The sequence below is a fragment of the Rhinolophus ferrumequinum genome, chromosome 12 (assembly GCF_004115265.2).
Source record: "Rhinolophus ferrumequinum isolate MPI-CBG mRhiFer1 chromosome 12, mRhiFer1_v1.p, whole genome shotgun sequence".
In the NCBI taxonomy this organism is placed as follows: domain Eukaryota; kingdom Metazoa; phylum Chordata; class Mammalia; order Chiroptera; family Rhinolophidae; genus Rhinolophus; species Rhinolophus ferrumequinum.
Genome location: NC_046295.1, coordinates 66,045,687 through 66,065,132, shown reverse-complemented (window position 1 = coordinate 66,065,132; position 19,446 = coordinate 66,045,687). Strand labels below are relative to the sequence as shown.

The following is a 19,446-nucleotide window of genomic DNA, read 5'->3' as shown; positions in this document are numbered from 1 at the left end:
CAAACCTCACAGTGGTATCCCCCAATCATCCCACTTTCTGGTGGGAGGTGGGGAGTGGGAGGGAGTTTTAGCAAAAAATTTAATTAAAATCTATGAAGTCTATAATTAAATTTTTTTAAAGATTTAAATTATGTTAGTAATATTCTTCATTGCAGAAAAATCAGACAGCATGAGCAAAAAGAGGAAAAACTAAATATTACTTAATATCAGGTGGCTCTTTTCCATATGTATATATGCAAAGGAAATATGAATATGGAACAGTATTTTAGAAACTATATTGTAACCTGTTTTTTTTTTTTTTTGTAATTTAATAGACATGAACATTTTTTCAGCTCATGGAATATTCTTGCACAAGTCATTCCTAATGCCTGACTAGGAATTCTATGGTGTGGATATTCTGAAATTTGTTCAGCTAGTCTCTTTCTGCTGGACATTTAGGTAGCTTCTGTTCTTTTACTATTATAAATAATGCAGAGATGGATGTTATCAGCACATCTTTGTACATTGGATTTGATGATAACCTGGGTAATTTAAATTGCTTGGTCCAGGGGTTATGCTTATTTTTAAGATTTTGTAAGATTCCGGTTAGCAATGGTATTGTTGGCATCCCCTGTTTTCCAAAGTAACTGTTCCCTCTGTATCAAGACCAACTTAGATTAGCCTCCTAGTTTGGCTTGGTAAGTCCCTTTTCCTCTCGGAATCTTGGTTTCCCCATCTGTGAAATGGGAGTAATAATACCATTGGGAATAGGAAGAGCTATTGCTCTTTGAGTACAAATGAAATGCCTGTCTTAGGATTTTGCAATTCAGGCAGGCCCCATGAGTGGTAAGAAGCCATTAGGCTGGTAGTGGGTTGTGCCATGACCCAAAGGTCCTCATGTCAGGCTCGCCCACAGCTACCCTCCAGGGAGCCATGTCTGAGCTCTCCCTCAGGGAATGGGATGCACCAGGATCAAAGGGCAGGGGCATCTCTTCCTGAGGTCACCTGGTAACTCCCTGCTATGATGTAACACCTGCTGGCATGTCCTGTGCCCTTCCTGTGTGCCAGGTGCAGGTCTAGGCAGAGCCTGGGACTTGTCTCCTTCCCTCCTCACTATCCTCTGACAGGTAGGAGGGACTAGCGTCCAGTCTGAGGAAGGACAGCCGGAGAGGTCAGCTCCTTTCCCATGATTCCCAGTGAGGGATCAGAGGAGCCTGGATCGAACTCAGGGCCCCCCGGCTCCAAAGCCCACTCCCTTCATCCCACTGCATGAACCCTAGTAGCAGAAACTAACTTGCCTCCATGGCTAGGACCTGGGCTCTAGGTCCGGGAGAGCTCTGAGCCATGTGTGATCTTTGCCAAGATACTTAACCTCTCTGGACTTCAAGTGTGCTGCTCTAAACGAGAGAGACTTGTTGAAGGAGATTTTAAGGAGTTGAAGGATCTGGAGGTACCAAGGGTAGGGGAAAGGGCATAAGAGAGCAGGGAGTGAGACAAGGGTTATGACAACGGTGCATCTGGCCAGAGCAGAGAGTCTGTGCTGGGCGGTATGCAGACTGTGTCTCAGGTAGCTTTGGCTCCATCCCAGAGGCTGACATAGGATCTAGGACTAAGTAGGTGCTCAGTAAACTTTGACTGCATGGATGGTGCATCACTGGATGGATAAATGGGTCAGTGGGTGATGGATGGGTGGGTGGGTGGGTGGGTGGATGGATGAGTATTTCTTGAGCACCCACTATGTAATAAGTACAATAACTATCCATTTTCTGGGAACATTGCATACCTTATTGTCCTCCTTTCCCTTCCTTCTTTCCTTCCTTCCATTTAGTCCACCAGTATTGAGCAGCTACTCTGCAAATACAATAGTAAATGAAAAGAGAGGGTGTCCTTACCCTCATGGAGTTTACAGTGTAGTGGGGGAGAAAATTTTTAATGATACAATCACATGAATAAGTGGGAAACTGCAGTTGGGATAAATATTTCAGAGTAAAGGTATTCAATCCCGTGAAAGCCTATTAAGGGAGAATTGGACCTACTAAGGAAGATCCGAGACTTCCTCGCTGAGGTCAAGATTGAGCTCATGCCTGAAGGACAAATAGGAGTTAACTGGCCAAGGGAGGGAAAGAGGACCCTGGGAGAGGGATCAGCATGTGCGAGGCCGTGTGGTGGGAGAGGAGGTGCATGGCTAGAGCAGGGAGAGACTGAGGGGCACCCTGGAGAGAGGCAGATCAGGAGAGCTCATGGGGGCTGGAGGCAGGGACCTTGGAACCATCTTAAAGGTTCAGCTGTATCCTGGGAACAACAGGAAAATAGTGATGTTTTCAGTTGCGGGATGAGGGGTGACTGAGGAGATGACGAGGTGGCTCCTGCAGAGGTCCAGGTGAGAGAGGATGTTGTCTGGGGCAGAGGGCGTGGTAGTGGGCTTTAGAGCAGCAGGACGTGAGTCTGACAGCTCTGTAAGGAGGTGATGGTGACGGATTTGATTAAAGGGTTGGGGGAGACAGATGGCAAAGTGCCTCCCGGATTTCTGGCTTGTGCAGCTGGATGGGATGGTGTTGCTATTTACTGAGACAGGAAACATGGGGGACAACCAGGGTTGAGGTTTGAGTTTGGAGGACCTTTGAGACAACTGGAGGAGGTGTTAGGTAAGTACGTGGCCTGTGGGGGCTCACTGGGAGGGGTGAAATGACTTAGGCAACATTCCATGGTGAGTCCAGACCTGACATATACTAAGCAATGACCTGTCTTTCCAGAGTTTGAAGCAGAGGATGTGGACAGCCCAGAAAGTTCCAACTTGCCTCTCAACTGGCTCCCCAAACAGGATCCTCAACCAGACATGACAGAAGAGGAGCCAGATGTGGCCCTCAGAGATCATGAGGCTGAGGAAGCTGGAAAGAGCTCCCCAAAGTTGGGGGCTGAGACTGGTCTCTGCTCTGAAAACAATGGAAGCACCAGCCCTATGGCTCTGAGGTGGGATCAGGCCACACCTCGGGTGGCCTCTGACAAACAAGCCAGTGGAAACAAACTTCCAGAACATTCTGAGGTCAACCCAACTGTTGACCTCAGCCCTGCAAGGTCCTGGAGCAGTGGGACTGTAAGCCTCGACCACCCTAGTGAGAGTGTTGATTCTACCTGGGAAGGAGAAGCTGATGACCCCCAGCCCACTGCCCTAACAGAAACTTTACCACAGAGCCCCAGCCACCGCCTCCTACACGCAGATGACACAACTGGAGGGAGCATCGCTCTGGCAACCCCCACGGAATTCCAGGACTCATCAGCAACCCCACCCCAGAGCCTGCAGTGTCCTGCACATAGATGGAGGAGAGAAACTACCAGCTTCTCCTGCCCTCAGCCCGGGGACCAAGGCTGGAAGCGGACACGGATATCACCTAAGGTGCTGCCTTCCCGATTCACCGGCTCCATCAGCCCCCTGAACCCTCCGCCTAGGCCGGCTCAGCAGGACAGGCCAACACCCAGGCAGGGAGCCACTCTGGCTGGCCACTCATCTTCTGATGCCCCCAAGTACGGCCAGGGGCGACTGAACTACCCGCTCCCTGATTTCTCCAAGGTGGGACCCCGGGTGAGGTTCCCTAAAGATGAGAGTTACCGCCCCCCCAAGTCTAGGAGCCACAGCAGGCGGCCTAGGGACCCTGAGAGGCCTCTGATCTTCAAGTCACCTGCTGAGATTGTGCAGGAGGTGCTGTTGAGCAGTGAAGAAGCCTGCCTGGGAAAGGACCCACCTCCTTCCCACCCCATCACCAGGGTACCTCAAGAATTTCAGACGCCTGAACAAGCCACCAAGCTGGTCCATCAGCTCCAGGTAAGCTGGACTCATTTCTAAAGGTGTGTCACCAAGGCATCGGCTGGCCTGGGTGGTTTGGAAGCTGGTTGGAATGGCGGGGGTGGAGGGGGACCTCGGGCTGGGCCAGGAGCCCCCTGCTGGTGGAGAGAGGGTTGTACCCCAGGCCATGATGAGTCCCTAGCCCTTTGCTCAAAAAGAACAGTGATTGCTCTCATGCTACAAGGATAGTCCGTGTTTGTTTGTTGTAAACTTCTGCTGTGAAAACATTTGAAACATATACAAGAGCGAAAATCGTATAATGAGTCTTCCTGTCTCCGTCGTCACCTGGCTTCCACCCATATACCCATCACCCAGCCCCTGGCAACTTTTTCATCGATGGCTTCACCCTTTTCCCCACTCACCCTACTGGAGTATTTTGAAACAAATGTCAGGCATCAGATCATATGATTCAAAAATATTTGAGAATGTATGTCTAAAGATAAGCATTCTACCTTGAACGAAATCACAATACCATCGTCACACCTAAAAGTTAACGCCCGTTCCTTAATATTATCCAATATGCAGTCAGTGTTCACATTGCCGTGTGTGTCGCTTAAATGGCCTGTTTGTTTCAGTTGGTTTGAATCAGGATCCAAACACAGCTCACATGTTGCATTTGGGCAATGTGTCTTTCAAGTCTCTCCCCCATCTTTTTTTTTTTCTTTTCATTTTTCTTCCTTGTAATTTATTTGTTGAGGAACCAGTTCTGTCGTGTAGAGTCTCCCATTTGCTGATGCATCCTTTGGTGTCTCTTCTTCTGTCCCATTGTCCTCTCTTTGTCCTGCATATTGTCAGTTAAGAGCAAGAGGTTTTTTTCAGGTTGTAATCACCTGTTTATTTCCCCTCCCGGCCATGAGCACCATGTGGGCAGGGAGTATGGGGCAACCGCAAGTCATGGGTGGTCCCTTCAGGAGGCAGGGGATGCCTGCTGCCCTCTAATCTGATGTGAGCGGCCTCTGATGGTCATTGCCTTGATTCAGTCCTTCATTTGGGGTGACCGATGGTAGTATCCAGTGCTCTCATTCCTTCTGCATTCTTGTTCATTTGGGAAAGATGGGAGAAGTGCTTGATGCCGTCCTTCTAATTATCAGTTTTCAGAACAATGCGTCAGTTCCTTAGCATCCTTCAAAGGTGACCAATGACATTTGTTTTTGCTTTTCCCCTGTAATGACTTGTTTTAATGAAACTCTTCAGTTTTAAGGCAAATAGTGACTGAGTAGATGTAACTGTAATTTTCAAGTCTTCAGTTTTTCTACCAAGGAGACCTTTGATGATTCATTCATTCAGCCATTAAAAATTACCTATGAAGCACATACTACTTAAGCTGGAAATAGGGCAGTGGGGAAGACAGATGTGGGCCTTACCCACAGAGCCCAGAGATGGGCAGGGAATTTGGAAGCAAGTACTTACAGTCCTCTCTGATGGGGTTTTGGAACCAAGGTAAAGCAGCCCAGAAGCCCTCCTCCATGACTCACTGGGTTGGTGGAAGGGGACGGTGGATGAGTTGTCCTGTTACCTCTAACATTCCAGAATTTGACCGTGGAGGTCTGCATTGCATGTGAGCCTGAAAAGATCTGCTCCGCTCCCATCACTGAGCTCTTTCACTTTGAGGAACCTAGAAGCCCCTTTTGGGGGCGGGTTCCCTATGATGAGCCTCACAGCAAGGAGCCTGGGTGGGTAACTGCTTTGCTCTCCCTCTCCTGCAGGAGGACTACCACAAGCTCCTCACCAAGTATGCAGAGGCCGAGAACACCATTGACCAGCTGCGCCTGGGGGCCAAGGTACCTGGCTGGGCTTGGGGGGCGGTGTGGGCCCTGGCCCCTTGGAGATGACACTTTCCCATAGTCTTCGAGAGGGGCCACTGCCTCCTGCTGCATGAGACTCTAGGGATAGTGAAACTCAATCCTTCCTTGTTTTATGACAATGTCACTCATTCTGTAACCTTGTGCGGTGGTCTCCTAGCTCAGTCCCCTTTACTGTTGAGCTTTGACGACCTTGAATCCTAGAATCTAGGGTGCCCAGGAATTTTCACCAGAAGCTCTCTCCTTCTAAATGAGCTCTGGGGTAAGATCCCCTTGGGCTTGATTCCTGAATCCATGACTGATCAGCTCTGTGACCTTAAGGAAGTTACTTGGGCTCTCTGAGCCTCAAGGGAGTAGCACAGAATTTCTGCTCAGCCCCTGGTGCTTATTTCCTGGGCCTGATCCTTCCTCAATCACAACTTTGCCTTTCTTCTTCCCCACCATTCACTACAGCCTCTCCCCTCATCCCCTGACTGAATGGCGAATGAGTGCCAAGTGTGTGGCAGGGGGAACGTGGAGGGGAAATCCATCCACCCCATAGTGCTGGCTGCCATCCTGCCCAGCCCCCACCCCGACTTGGGCAGAGTCTGTGAATTCTGCATATGAAATCTTCCCCTTTTCTGGGGTCAGGCAGGAAGTGAGACCTGTGGCAGCCCCTTGCGGCTTCCTGCCTTCCTCCCACCCTACTCTTGCCCCATCAGGTAGCAGTGGAGGGAGGGGGTGGCAGCTGAGGTGCAGAGATGCAGACCCTTCCTCTCCCGTGCCTCCTCTCTCAGGACCCCCACGTGGGCCTGCCCCTGTGATGCTCCAGGACCCCTTCCCCTGCCACAATGCTGTTCTCAGCCATCTAGAAATGCCTTTGTGAAGTGTGGGCGGAGGCGGCCATGATGAGAAAACGGAAGGGGCCCTGTCCTAGGAGCAGTTCTCTGCGTCCCCACGCTGGCCTCACACACAGGCAGCTCCCTTCCCATCCCAACCTCCTTGGACACGTCTGTAAAGGGGCTGAACCCGACCTCCCTCCTGGAAGCCAACAGGATCCACCTGGCATCTTAAGCCTCTTTACATCTCTGAACTGCTGAGCAAGATTCAGGGGTGGAAGGGCCAGGGGAGTTGGGGAGGACAGTTAGAGGGAGCTTGGTGAGGCATCCTCTCCGGGGAAACCACATTCTCATGGCTGCAGAGTCCTAGAATTTCTGAGGGTAAAGAAACTGTTCATCAGGCCCAAACCCTCAGCTCCCCATCTTACAGATGGGGGAACTGGGACCCCAAGAGGGGCAGAGCCTGCTAAAGGTCATGGTCAGGAGCAGAGGCTTGAGGCATCTCCTCCCACCTCCTTTCCTCCCTTCCTCCTGTACTCAGTTAAGAGAATGAGTCAGTATATGGGAAGCACAGCCAGGCTTCTCACTCTGCCCAGAGCTCTGTCGACTCGGGAGACCATGGAGAGGCTTCCTGCTCGGAGCCCTTGTGAGGGAGGTGGAAGCGTTCCTGCTCCCTCAGGCCGGGCTGGTGGGAGTGATCTCCCTGGATCTGCTGAGCCCCTCACTCTGATCAGAGCGCCCTGGGGAGACTGGACACACGTAGGAGAGGGCCAGGCTGGGGATGTTGCCCTGGGCACCCAGGCCAGGCCTGGAAGTGGGTAGCCAGCAGCAGTGTGGGCCCCGGGGAAAGAGACTGGCCTTTGGGGAGCCGTGAAACAGGGCCAGGCCCAGGCTAAGGACATACCATCGTCACCTCATTTGGTCCTCTTCACGAGAGGAAACTGAGGCTCAGCCAGGTGGAGTGGTGTGCTCAACGTCCCACAGCTGGTAAGGGATTAAACGCTGAGGATTAAACCTAGGTCTGCTTGATTCTAAAGTGCTTGATTTCCCATGCCTGGGTGAGCCTGACGGGCCCTGGCACCGGGTCTGTGGCAGACACTTAGGGATGAGGCAGAATAATGATGTTATAGTAATAATAACAATACTCATGAGTGATGTTTACTGACCAGTCCTAAGTAATTTACTGTTGGGGAAACTGAGGCACGGAGCGGGTAAGTCATTTGCCCAAGATCACTCAATAAATAGGTGCCAGAGCTGGGGTTGAGCCTGGCAGTCTGGCTCCAAAGCCCACTATTTATACGAGTCTCTAGCACAACCAGACTCTGACGGTTCTACAGCTGGGGAGTCCCACTGCCTGGCCTGGGAGCACCACTGTATCCGGACTGGGTGGGGGCAGGGAGCCTGGGCTGGTCAGGAGTTACTTCTGGGCTCTATTCTCTACACTAACTGAGATCCGGAGTTTTTGGTGACCTCACATATTCACTGTGCTCGTCTGTCACCTCCCCCAGCTTCAGTCCCCCACCTCAGCTGCCTCTCAGCTGCTGGGGGATCTGAGAGGCTGAGGAGACTAGAAGTTACCCCAGAAAGAACAGGGGGATGACATAAAACTGCCTTTCGTAGAGTGTATGTTCTGATGAGCCCTAGTTGGTCCAGAAAATCCTAGTGGAGGTGGGAAGGGGTGGGGAAGGGGTGGGGGAGGCAAGAGAGGTTTGTGTGTTCAGAGGAGCTGGGGAAACATTTCCTGTTCTCTCCACTCCCTCCCCCTACTTGCCCCATTCATAAAGCCCATTAGCATTTTAAAGGCTGTGGGAAACCCATCTGTGCAGAGAAGAGGGAGTTTTTAACCCAAAGTTTCCCACACTCACTGCTTAACCCCCTTGAGGGAGCTAGTCCAGCCTCAGGGAGCATCATGGATCACCCCGGCTTAAAAGGGGTGCTCTGAAGCCAGGGGTGGGCCCAGGTATGTCAGCTGGGAGACAGCTCAGCAGCTGCCCACAGCTCCCCTCAGCTCCCCTCTTCAGGGCATCTGCACAAGGCTTTGGCCCCCCTGCTTCAAGATCCTCTAATTCCTGAAACAATGGGGGGCCCTCAGTGCTGGAAGCTGCTAGTTCCTGTTGCTCCCTAGGTTGGGCCTTGGTGGGCCTGGCCTGAGGCTGGGGGCAGGGACCCGAGGGGCAGGAAGAACATGGAGGGCTGGGCTTCCCCCAGATCTGGGTCTCATTGGTTGGAAGAAGAGGGGTGCTGATGGCAAGCCCCCACCAGCAGGCCTGAGCAGATGGCTAAGGGGATTATTAAAATCCAGCTTTGTTCTCATCAGAGCCTGGGCCTGAAAGAGGAGGAGGCAGCTGGAGGCGGAGTGGGGGTATGGGGTTGTGGGGGGAGGTGCCCAAGCAATGCAGGGTCATTGTCCTTCACTTTGGAGCAGATTTTTCTGCCAGGACCAGGACATAAAGAGCAGCTGAAGCAGGGAGAGGCTGCCTGTCGGAGCTAGGGAGCTCCTTTCACCAGGCCCACCCTGAACTGCCCACTCATAACCTGGGGGCAGCAGCAGGCGGTAAGGTAAACCGCCTGACATCTTAAGGAGCAGGGGGCACTAAGGCACCACCCACAGGGGAGTGGCTTTCCCAGGGCCCTGCCTCTGGGAGTGAGGGCGGTGATGAATGTGATAGTGGTGGTGCCGGGGATAATGGTGATGATGATGGCGATGGTGATGGTGATGGTGATGGTGGGGATGGATGTGAGGGTGGTGGCTGCGTTTACTGAGCACTCACTTTGTATACAGAGCGGTGCTTAGTTAAGTCAGCGGCTCTAGGACTCACAAGTAGAGGTTAATCCAGGCTCTGCACAGCTCCCACGCTGAACTAGGGCTCAGCAAACTTTCTCTGCAGAGGGCCAGATAGTGAGTATTTTCAGCTTTGTGGACCACATGGTCTCTATGGTAACCGCTCAACTAGGCAGTTGTTGCCAGAAAGCAACTCGTAAACAAACGAGCATGTCTGTGTTCACTAAAATCTTATTCACAAAATCAGACCATAGTTTTTGCCAACGCTGCTCTAAACCACTGTATGGTATGTGGGTCTCTCTAATTCTGAGTTTTGGCCACCAGCCTGACTCTAGACTTCTCTCTCACACACCCGGATATCCACGGGAAATCCATCCTCAGTGATAGAGATCTGCTGTATCTGAGAGAGTAGTTCATTCACCTGTGGATTTACTCTAATTCACTCAAACAGCCATTCATTGCTGATATTATCAATATAATAGTTATTATTGGAAATGTTTTTATTGTCGTGGTGTGGAATTAACCCCTGGGCGTTCACAAAAGGTGACAGCATTCACAGACTCTACAAAGTGGGAAAGCAAAGGAAGTTTTTATTAAAGTTAGGAAGAGAGAAATACTGGCAGACTCCTTTGCCAGGGCAGCCTGATAGACAGACAGCTGCACCTCACTTCAGGTTAGTTTCTCTTATAGAGGAAAGGGGGAGTCAGGCAGGTTTGAGGGCTGACATCCTTCCTGTGGTCTGGTCTGTTTGAAGATGATGTTATCTCCAGATTCTGGACGCGGACTCGGCCATAGCGGCCTGAGACTTTAATGCATCACCAGTAAATACTGCAAGAAGTTGTAAATTGGATTCCAATGTCTGGATGCCTGAGGATTAAGAAATTGCTCTTTCCCAGGTTAGGATGTTGTTAATTAACGAGGTATGGGTTTACTTGAGAAAGGGAACAGAGTTCTTCAGTTAATCAGTGAGGGGAAAACAATTAAAAAACAGATGAATATCAGGATGGATCGAACAGCAAACTAAGTCTAATTACAGGTGGCTAGATAGCTATGCAGTGAGTTAAACTGCAAACTAGCTAAGTTTAACTGTGTTCTTGATTTCCTGAATTTCACCCTCACATTTATTAGCAAATATTAATTATTATACCATTATAATATACTTGTTGTATGTTAAATATTATACTAATTATAATATTATGGTTATATTATAACAAATATTAATAAAATTCTTAATATAAAAACTGTAGACTTTGAGGTCAAAGCCAAGTTATAATCCCAGGCCAAGGATTTATTGGCTGGAGGTTTTGAGTTAGTGACTTAACCTTTCTGAGTCTCAGCTTTCTCTTCTGTAAAATGGGGATGATGGTCCCTGCCCTGCCTCCCTTTTAGGACTACCATAAAGAGGAAATGAAATGTAAGCCCTTAGCCCAGTGTTTGGTCCCCACCCAAGGGCTCCATTAAAAGGTAGCATTTATGATTACAGGCATGTTTGTTGAGTGCCTGAGTGGTGGTGTCAATGAAGATGAAGCCTGTGGAGTGGTTTTGCCCCACCCCTGACCTGGCTCCGTCCCTGCCTCTGTCCCCGACAGGTGAACCTGTACTCCGACCCGCCCAAACCCAGCCACAGCATCCACACAGGGATCGTGCCCCAGGGGACCAAGGTCTTGTCCTTCACCATCCCACAGCCCCATTCTGTGGAGCGGTGGCCTGGCCCTACTGAGGCTCCACAGGCTTCTGAGGCCTCAGGTGAGTCTGGGATAGGACATGGCTGGAGGGCTCATTCTGCCTGTGATTCTGTTCTGGAGGCACTTGCTTCACCTGGGGTGGCACTGGCTTCAGGCTGGGGGAAGCAGGGAGGTGTATGAGGCCCCTCTCTGGCCCCTTTGACTTGAAGAGGTCAAATGGAGATGTAAGAAGTGTCCTGCTTTAAGCCAGAGCATCCTGCGGGAAGTCCTCATTCTGCCGCTAAGCAGGTGGGGGATCTTGGGCGAGTTGTATGACAAAGGGCGTTGTCACTGTGGAGCCCATATGGGAGCCAGGCCCTGTGCCCAGCCTTGCCACACATGATCCTAGTTAAGCCCCACGTCAGCCTGGAACGGTATGTGCTCCACTGACAGTGACAGAGACCAAGGCTCGGAGAGGTGAGCACATGCTGAAGGTCACACTGCTATAAGGGAGAGGCTGGGATTTGAACCTGCACCTTTCTGAGTTAGAACTCAACTCACACTATTGACTGGGGACCCGAGGCCTGGCTTGGCTCCAGCTGTGTGATCCAGGGCAGATCCCGACCTTGTTGTCTCCTGTAAATGGGGACAGCACTGCCCAGCCCAGCCACTCCCATGGGCCTGTGTGAAGACGGCCTGATCGTGAAATGACTGAGCTATATCTTCATGATGGAGGCAGTGGTTTTGAGGTGAGGCATCGGTCTCTCAGTCCCAGCAATGGCTGTTCTTGGCCCCAGTGTTCAGTGGTTGTGTATTCCAGGGTGGTCGTCAGCTCGAGGAGACATGAGCCCCTCCTCGCCCACCAGTGCGCCCACCCCAGGGTGGCTTCCGGAGAACCTGGGCATTGCCCAGGACCAGCCCTCAGCAGAGCGGACCCAGGTGCTGACTTCTCAGGCCAGCCGGTTCCTGGCCAAGGTGAGTGGAACCCCAGCTTTGCCAGAAGAGATGTAAGTCACCTGGAGAAAGCAGAGCCTCTGCCTCCTTGGATGAGAGGCTCTCTGTCACTGCCCTGTCAGAGTTAACTTGCTCGTTTCAAAAACACGAGCCTCTCCCCTGGTTTTAGAGGCCGCACGGCTCCAGCTTCCTCTTTGTCACCAAGTGCTAGGTTTTACTTCCTTTTTGTCATTGTGTCTCATCACACTCTCTCCAGTTGTGCTTGAAAGTGTCTCCTGGATCACTGGCCCCCAGGGGACAATCAGCTCTCTCAGGATTCTAGAAAGGTAATAAAACCTCCACTCAACCTTTCCTCTTCAGGATAAATCACCCCACTTTCTTAGTTCATTTCATTACAGAAACCAATTCTCAGTCAGTTCTCAAAGGGCCTATATTTTTTCATCAAACAGTCCAAATAACTGTGAATTGTTTGCAGATCTGTTTATAACTACACACTTGGCCTTATTCCAAAAGTGCTTCAAAGTGGCTTTGAAAATACATGCATTATAACCACATTCTGCAAACGGAAGTGAGGAAACTGGGGCAAAGGGGAAGTAAGGGTAGGAAAAAAAATAAAATGAACTGAGGATGAAGTGAGTAAACTAAGTGTTCTGTTGGACCCTGAACACTACCAGATTCATATTTGGCTTTAAGCTTCCCAGTTGTCAATGCAAAAAGGGAAATGAAGTAGTTATATACCGCACCATGTTCAGAAAACAAATTTCCTTCAGAGAAACCCCAGTATTCTTTTCCTTTTTCTTTCTTTTTTTTTTTTGTAACAGCTTTATTGAGATGTAATTCACTCATTGAAAGTTAATACTTCAGTGTTTTCACTATATTCCCAGTCATGCACCCATCACCACTATCAATTTTAGAACATTTCATCAACCAGTAAGAAACTCCATACCCATTAAGCAGTCACTCCCCATTTCCCTTCCTCCAATCCCTGGCAGTTGCTCATCTACTTTCTGTCTCTATGGATTTGCCTAGTCTGGACATTTCATATAATAATTGTCCTTTTGTGTCCGGTTTCCTTCACTTAGCATAATGTTTTCTAGGCTCATCCATGTTGTAATAGAATGAACAAGTACTTCACTTCTTTTTATCACCACCATTCTGGGCCCTGGAGAGACATTTTTCTTTGTCCTGTGTGTTGTAAAATGAAGCAAAGCCAAGGTCATCACACTGAGCAGGACCTGGGGCACCCACTGACCCCTAATGATCCAGGGCTGTCCGATATGGGAGCCAGCCCCAGATCACACGGCTATTGAATGCTTGACCTATGGCCAGTCCAAACTGAGAGGTTCTCTAAGTGGAAAACACATACTGGATTTCAAGGACTTAGCGTGACAAAAAGAATCTAAAATATTTCATTGATAATTTTTTATATTGAATTTATGTCAAAATAATATTTTAGGTTGATAAAATATATTACTAAAATTAATTCACCTGTTTCTGCATTTTTAACATGACTACAAGAAAATTTAAAATTAGATACGTAGCTTTCATTACGTTTTTATTTTGTTATCTAGCTTATATACGATAATTATATAAATTTCTATATCACATTTCAGCACTGATCTAGAGCTTCCTAGAAATGGTCCCCAAATTATCCTTTCCTTTTTTCTCCTAATTAAAAAAAACTTTTTTATAAAGGTGGTAGATAGATGTACACGTAAACACCCTCAGGCAGTAACTAAGGTATATTCAGCGAAAAGCCTTTTCTCCCACCCTTGCCCTTCTGTTCCATGGAAAAATGTTCAACGTGTACATATGCATTTATAGAAATAATCACAAAAGCGTGTATGCTATATTATAGTACCTTGACTTTTTTAATGTCCCAAATTTGAATATTTATTTCTGAATAGGCAATAAATTCACCTTATTCAAAGTTCAAAGATACATATAGTAGAAACTCTCCCTCCCATCCCCATCCCCCGCCACCCAGTTCTCTTCCCCGGAAGCAATTAATGTTTCAGGTTCTTGCATCCTTCTAGAGATAGTTTATCATATATAAGCAAATGTATTTATATTTTTTCCTTCTTTATGCTCCACATAGTTTATGCACAGGGTAGCATATTAGAAACACTGTCTTGTACCTCGATTTGATGCTGAAAAGCAGGCCTTGGAGGCATTTATACGTCAGAACATACACGTGTGCTTTCCTCTTCTTGATGTCTGCACACTGGTCCACAGATAGGCATTTAAACTGTTACCTCTCCCACCCCCACCCCCGATCATGATGCAGTAAATATCCTGCCTCATAGGTCTTCATGCACATGACTGAGTGTGCTTTGCTGTCAGTAAATTCCTGGAGGTTCCCCTTTAATTTTTCCCAAGGCTACCATGGCCGAGGTCAGTGGTGAAGTCAATTTCTGGCACACGCCTCTTCGTGCTTGGAAGAAAACCCACGTCCTGAAGCAGGACCGAGCTCCTTGTGCCAGAGCATGAATGTAGCTGAGTCTGCAGGACACATCTTCCAGGGTCTGGATTAATGGAGTGTGTTTCCTTCTCCTCTCAATGTCCAGGTGGAGTCCTTTGTGGGCCTGATGCAAGCAGGACGGCTGACGCCCCAGGATCAACTCAAGGTACCACCCACTTCAGCAGATGACCTTGGTGCTGCCAGATAACTGCTGTCTCCCATCACAGAGTCTCTGAAGCTTCATTTGCTGCAAGACAGGCCGGAGAATCCCAGACACAGTGTCTCCTTTTAGAACAAACAGGCTCTGCTTAGCTTCCCATGATAACGATCGTTATATCGCAATAGTTACCACTTATTAAGCAATGGTGATGGCGTGCCAGGTACTGGGACAAGCTTTTGATGTATGTTATTTTATTTTATCATCTTAAAAACCCAGCAAGGCAGTTACAGTCATCACCCCCATTAAACTGGGATGGATCTGGATCCTGGAGAGGTACCTTGAAGGCCACACAGCTAATAGGCGGCAGAGCCTGGACTCGGGTCTGTCTGATTCCCAAGTCCAGACTCATAATGACTACCCTGCACAGCTTCCCACCGATTAGCCTGCTCTCAGCAACCAGAAAGAGGCCTTTTCTTTTTCATTTTCTTATATTATCATAGTAATAGCCAAAAAATTAAAAACTAGAGGGAAAAGTGGGGGAGAGCCCTGAGCTAACATTATTGGCTTATTCCCTGTGGTATTTCTAGATAACTGTCATCGTATATAAACATGGAGATTTCTGCTGCATCAGCCAGGGTCCCGGGAAGGAGCAGATGGAGCTCCCAAAAGCTGGGAGTGGGGGGGTCAGTGAGGGGCGGTTAGCAGGGGTGTGGCAGCATCAGGGGCCTGACAAGGAACGCGCAGCCCAGGGACCAGCGTCTGCCTGGAGCCATCCCCTCCCCGGTCTCTCTTCTCTTGCCCTGTGACCTCTCAGACCCCATGAGAAGCCAACTGGTAGGGAGCCCAGCTGACACTGGAGGGCCTGGAGGGGCAAATACAACACACCTTTTTTATGGTACATTTCCCTCTGTTATTGTATAGACGTCACGTGCATTTTCCAATTACAAACATGTGATATGGATTATATTATCTCATGGAGTGGATGATCAAGGACTTTGAAAATTAAAACCATTCATCGTCTTTCCCTCTACCCAAATTCCTTCATATCCAGGGAGGCTGGGAGCATTGGAAGATCAAGTTTGACTGGGGACTAGACTCTAGATTGCCGTTGGCTTGTCATCAGCATAGAGTGAATGAGATGGGATGATACTAAGCCAGGGATAGTGATCCCACCTTCTGTAGTTTTAGCTATTGTCACATTTGCTATGTGGGCTAAGCATAATTGTTAAGCCCATGAGGTCTGAAGCCACAGGGCCTGGGTTCAAATCTTGCTCACTAACTGTGTGACCACCATCAACTTAAATATCCGCTCTGTGCCTCAGTTTCCTCCTCTTTAAATGAAGATGATAACATACCCCTCTCACTAGGATTATGTTGAAGGTTAAATGAATAATATGAAGTGCTTTAGTAAAGAGTCTCAATGTTCAGCAGTGATAATTATTTTTATCAGTTGTATGATGGTGACGATAACATCATGTTGTGATAGTCCAGAAGGATTTGGGAAGAGAATGACTAATGTTCCAAAACCCGTAATGTTGCAAATCAAGAATGAGGACCCATGGTCTCTCCAGTACTGGGTCCTTACGGGGACATAGTGATCGCATAGTTGACACTACAACGGCCATGGAACATTGGGGTTCTTTTAGGTCTACCCAGGAAGGACATGACACTCTACGCCATGCCTCTGCCATGCCAGTCTGATGGCAGAGAGCTCGACCAGGTCAGGCAGACTTGGTCCCCACCTCAGCCTCCCAGAGACTTGGGGGCACAGAGGCCTCCGCAGACCCAGGATGAGTCCCATGGCCTATCCATGGCTGTCTCATTCACTGTGTCTGCAGGGACAGAGTCCACGGGGGCTGCACACTCAGGTCTTCCTGGCCTGGTCTGGTTTCAGGGCTTCCAGCTGCTAAAGGCTGCCCACTCAGCCCTGGAGGAAGAATACCTGAAGGCCTGCAGGGAGCAACACCTGGTTGAGCAGCTTGCCGGCTCCAAAGGGACACCTGGGAAATTTGATCCTGGCAGGTACCTGCTGGGGAGGGAGGCCTGGGAGGACAGATGGGGCAGGCCCAGTTCCCTCAGTCACCACGAGGGGCACACTTCGTCCTCATAATTTACACACCGAGGGAACAGGGAGACGTCCTATCCTAATTAGACACATATCCAAATGGGGGAATACTAAATGCTGAGATTTGTGCCCTTCTGGACTCACTGCAATGAGAAGGGACTTTGGAGATAAGAGCTCAAACCTCTCATTGGAGAAGGGGAAAACTGAGGCCAGATCGGGAAGGGATTTCCTCAAAGTCCCGCAGCCTATAGGTGGCAGAGGGGACTCGGGCTGAGGCCTCCTGATTCCCAGTGGAGTCCATTTTCATCTTGTTTATTTCGTGTTCTCCACATAATCCAAATGATGCATTAAGTAGACCCTCCCTGGGCATTCTCTGGGGCCTCTACTCTGAAGCATAGCCTCCCAGACCTGCCTGATGTGGCTGCCATCCCCGTTCCCAGTGCTGATATTTTCCCATTCCAGGGAGCTGGAGGCAGAGATATTCCAGCTAGGAATTCGCCTAGAAGAGCTGAAGGACCACATGGACCAGAACCAGCAGGAACCTCAGCGAGCCGGGCCAGACTCACCTCTGGACAGCCCCTCGGCCACACCCTCCCCCCACCAGCCAGCGTGTCTGACCTCTCCCTCAGACCAGGCCCCCACGCCTGCCATCCAGACCCTCTGCCCCGAGGTACTTCTTTGCTCAATCATGTTGGTCTGTTCCTTCACTCATTTCTTCATTAATTGACTTCTCCACTACATATTTATGAAGTGCATACCATATACCAGGAATCATGACACAGGGTGGGAATTCAGTGAGAAACAAAAAAATAGGCGGCTTCTACCCTCATGGAGTTTTCTGTCTAGTTGAACTAATTACGTAGGTATTATAATTTTGATCAGTGCTCTGAAGGAGAATTACGGCGTTCTATGAGAGGAGATAACAGGCTAACATAACTGAGTTTGGCCAGAACAGTAGGGGTCAGAGAAACTTTCCCTGAGGAACTAATGTTTAAATGAGATCTGAGGGTAAGTAAGAATTACCAGGCGCAGAAGAGGGCAAACCTTCCAGCAGGAAAACCAGCCTGTGGAAAGGGCTAGACGGTAGAAATGAGGGGCCGGTTGTCTGAGAGATGGGGCTGGAGAGGCAGGCAGGGGCCCCATGAGGCAGGGGCTGGCGGGCAACATCAAGCATTTGGTCTGAAAGTGCTATGTTTTTCAGCAGGACATGGTATAGGATTTTCAGGTAGGCCAGTCAGAGATGGAGCGGTGGCAGGTAGATGGAGAGATGAACGTGGACTTGAGAGAGATTAGAAGGCACGTTTGACTGGACTTGGAAGGTTAGTGAGAGGGGAGGGAGCCAAGGATGACCTCCAGGCTTCTAGCTTTTGGTGCTGGGTGGATGTGGGGACTGTTCACGAAGCCCAGAGACCCTGGACAAGGGCTGTCCACGCAGTGGGCTTTGTAGATTTTCTCCAGTCCATGTCCCAGCCCGTAAGAGATGATCATGATGTGTTTTGTTTGCAGTGGAGCAAGGTGGGTGTAGATAGGTCACACAGGTGACCCAGGTGGAGCCTCTGTGCCTTGTAGCCGGTGCTCCTTGCCATCTGGGCCACAAAGATTTGTCTGTTGGGGATTGGAGCAAGAGAAAGGGCTGCATATTAGGTGGGGCGGGGGCTGGCGGAGAGCTGGGTGCTGGTAGAATATCCATGAGAGTTGACATCCTGGGGCCCAGTGATTAGGGGACATTCTCTCCCACTGTGCCCTGCACCCCCAGAGGGTAGGAAAACTCTACCAGGCACTAAGAGGTGAAAACCTGAGTGTACCATCTTGAGGGGAACCCTTGCTCCCACATTTAAGGTGTTTTGGGGGGCTTGGTGTCCATACTGGAATTGAGGAGGTCAGGAGAGGTGCTTCTAGTAGGAAATCTGGGTGCAAATCTCTCCTCTGCCCCTCACTTCTGTGTGACTTTGGGCAAATCATTGGTGACTCAGTTAAATGTCTGGAAAATGGGTCCTTATAACCGTAGATACTGGTGGCATTGTTGTGAAATGGTGTCTGTACAGTGCCTGGCACATAGTGGGTGCTCCATCAGTGGCAGCCAGTATTGGAGATGACATGATCCAATTCCTACATTCTGCATACACATAAAAGAGTGGTAGAGTTGGTCCGTCTAACCTATTTTCTTACTCTTTGGCACCCAGCATGGGCCTGACGTGAGGCAGTTCCTTAGAAAGTGATGTTTGTGTATCTGCTGACTCTCCCCCGCCTCCTTTCTGGCCCCCAGCCCGATGCCCCCAGCATTGGCCCCTGCCCATTGCGCCTGAACGTGGAGGTGAGCACTGCTGGTAGTGAGTCAGAGGACAGGCTGCTGGGCCTCCCGGTCCCACTCAGGCACAAGGAGCTGCAGGTGGAGCAGGACTTCCATGGGCTCCTGGAGCGGTGAGTGCTCACTAGCAGGGAGCCAGGGTATCTGGCCCAGTGGCTGGGTCTTGGCTGCTCCGCTGGGCAAAGGTCACTCCCCTCTGTGTGTCCTTCTGCAGGTACCTCAGTGTGAAGTCCCTCCCAGAAGCCATGAGGACAGAGGAGGAAGAGGAAGAGCAGGAGGAGGAGGAGGAAGGGGACCAGGGCCAAGCCATGGAAGTTGATGGGCCGGCTCCAACTCCGGGGAAGGCAGAGACCACCAGGCACCGCCCAACGCAGCTCCCGGCACCGGCTGAGAGAAGTCGCAGGGACCCCCTTGAGTATGTCCCTGAGCCTCCCCCACTTGTCCCACACCAACTCTGAAACTGCAAGGGTGGTAATTGTCTTAGTGAGCTAGACAGCTCTTCACAGTGTGGAAATGGCTTCCCTGGCCTGTAGCTCAGCGCCTCTCCAGAATGTGGAACGTATGCCATTGATGGACTTTGGGTTCTGTGGGATGTGATTTTCAGGAGGACAG

The 19,446-nt window shown here is 49.8% G+C and overlaps 1 protein-coding gene across 5 annotated transcripts in view; it reads left to right on the top strand.

Moving 5' to 3' along the window:
* AKNA (AT-hook transcription factor) overlaps positions 1–19,446 on the top strand; it is a 42,457-nt gene that overhangs the window by 5,562 nt on the left and 17,449 nt on the right. For all 5 annotated transcript variants that reach the window (XM_033123568.1, XM_033123567.1, XM_033123564.1 and 2 more), the window contains 9 exons: positions 2,733–3,799; positions 5,527–5,601; positions 10,812–10,968; positions 11,707–11,861; positions 14,408–14,467; positions 16,356–16,483; positions 16,989–17,196; positions 18,793–18,947; positions 19,049–19,249. In XM_033123568.1, the coding sequence (XP_032979459.1) occupies positions 2,733–3,799; positions 5,527–5,601; positions 10,812–10,968; positions 11,707–11,861; positions 14,408–14,467; positions 16,356–16,483; positions 16,989–17,196; positions 18,793–18,947; positions 19,049–19,249 (2,206 nt within the window). The remainder of the gene's footprint in view (positions 1–2,732; positions 3,800–5,526; positions 5,602–10,811; positions 10,969–11,706; positions 11,862–14,407; positions 14,468–16,355; positions 16,484–16,988; positions 17,197–18,792; positions 18,948–19,048; positions 19,250–19,446) is intronic.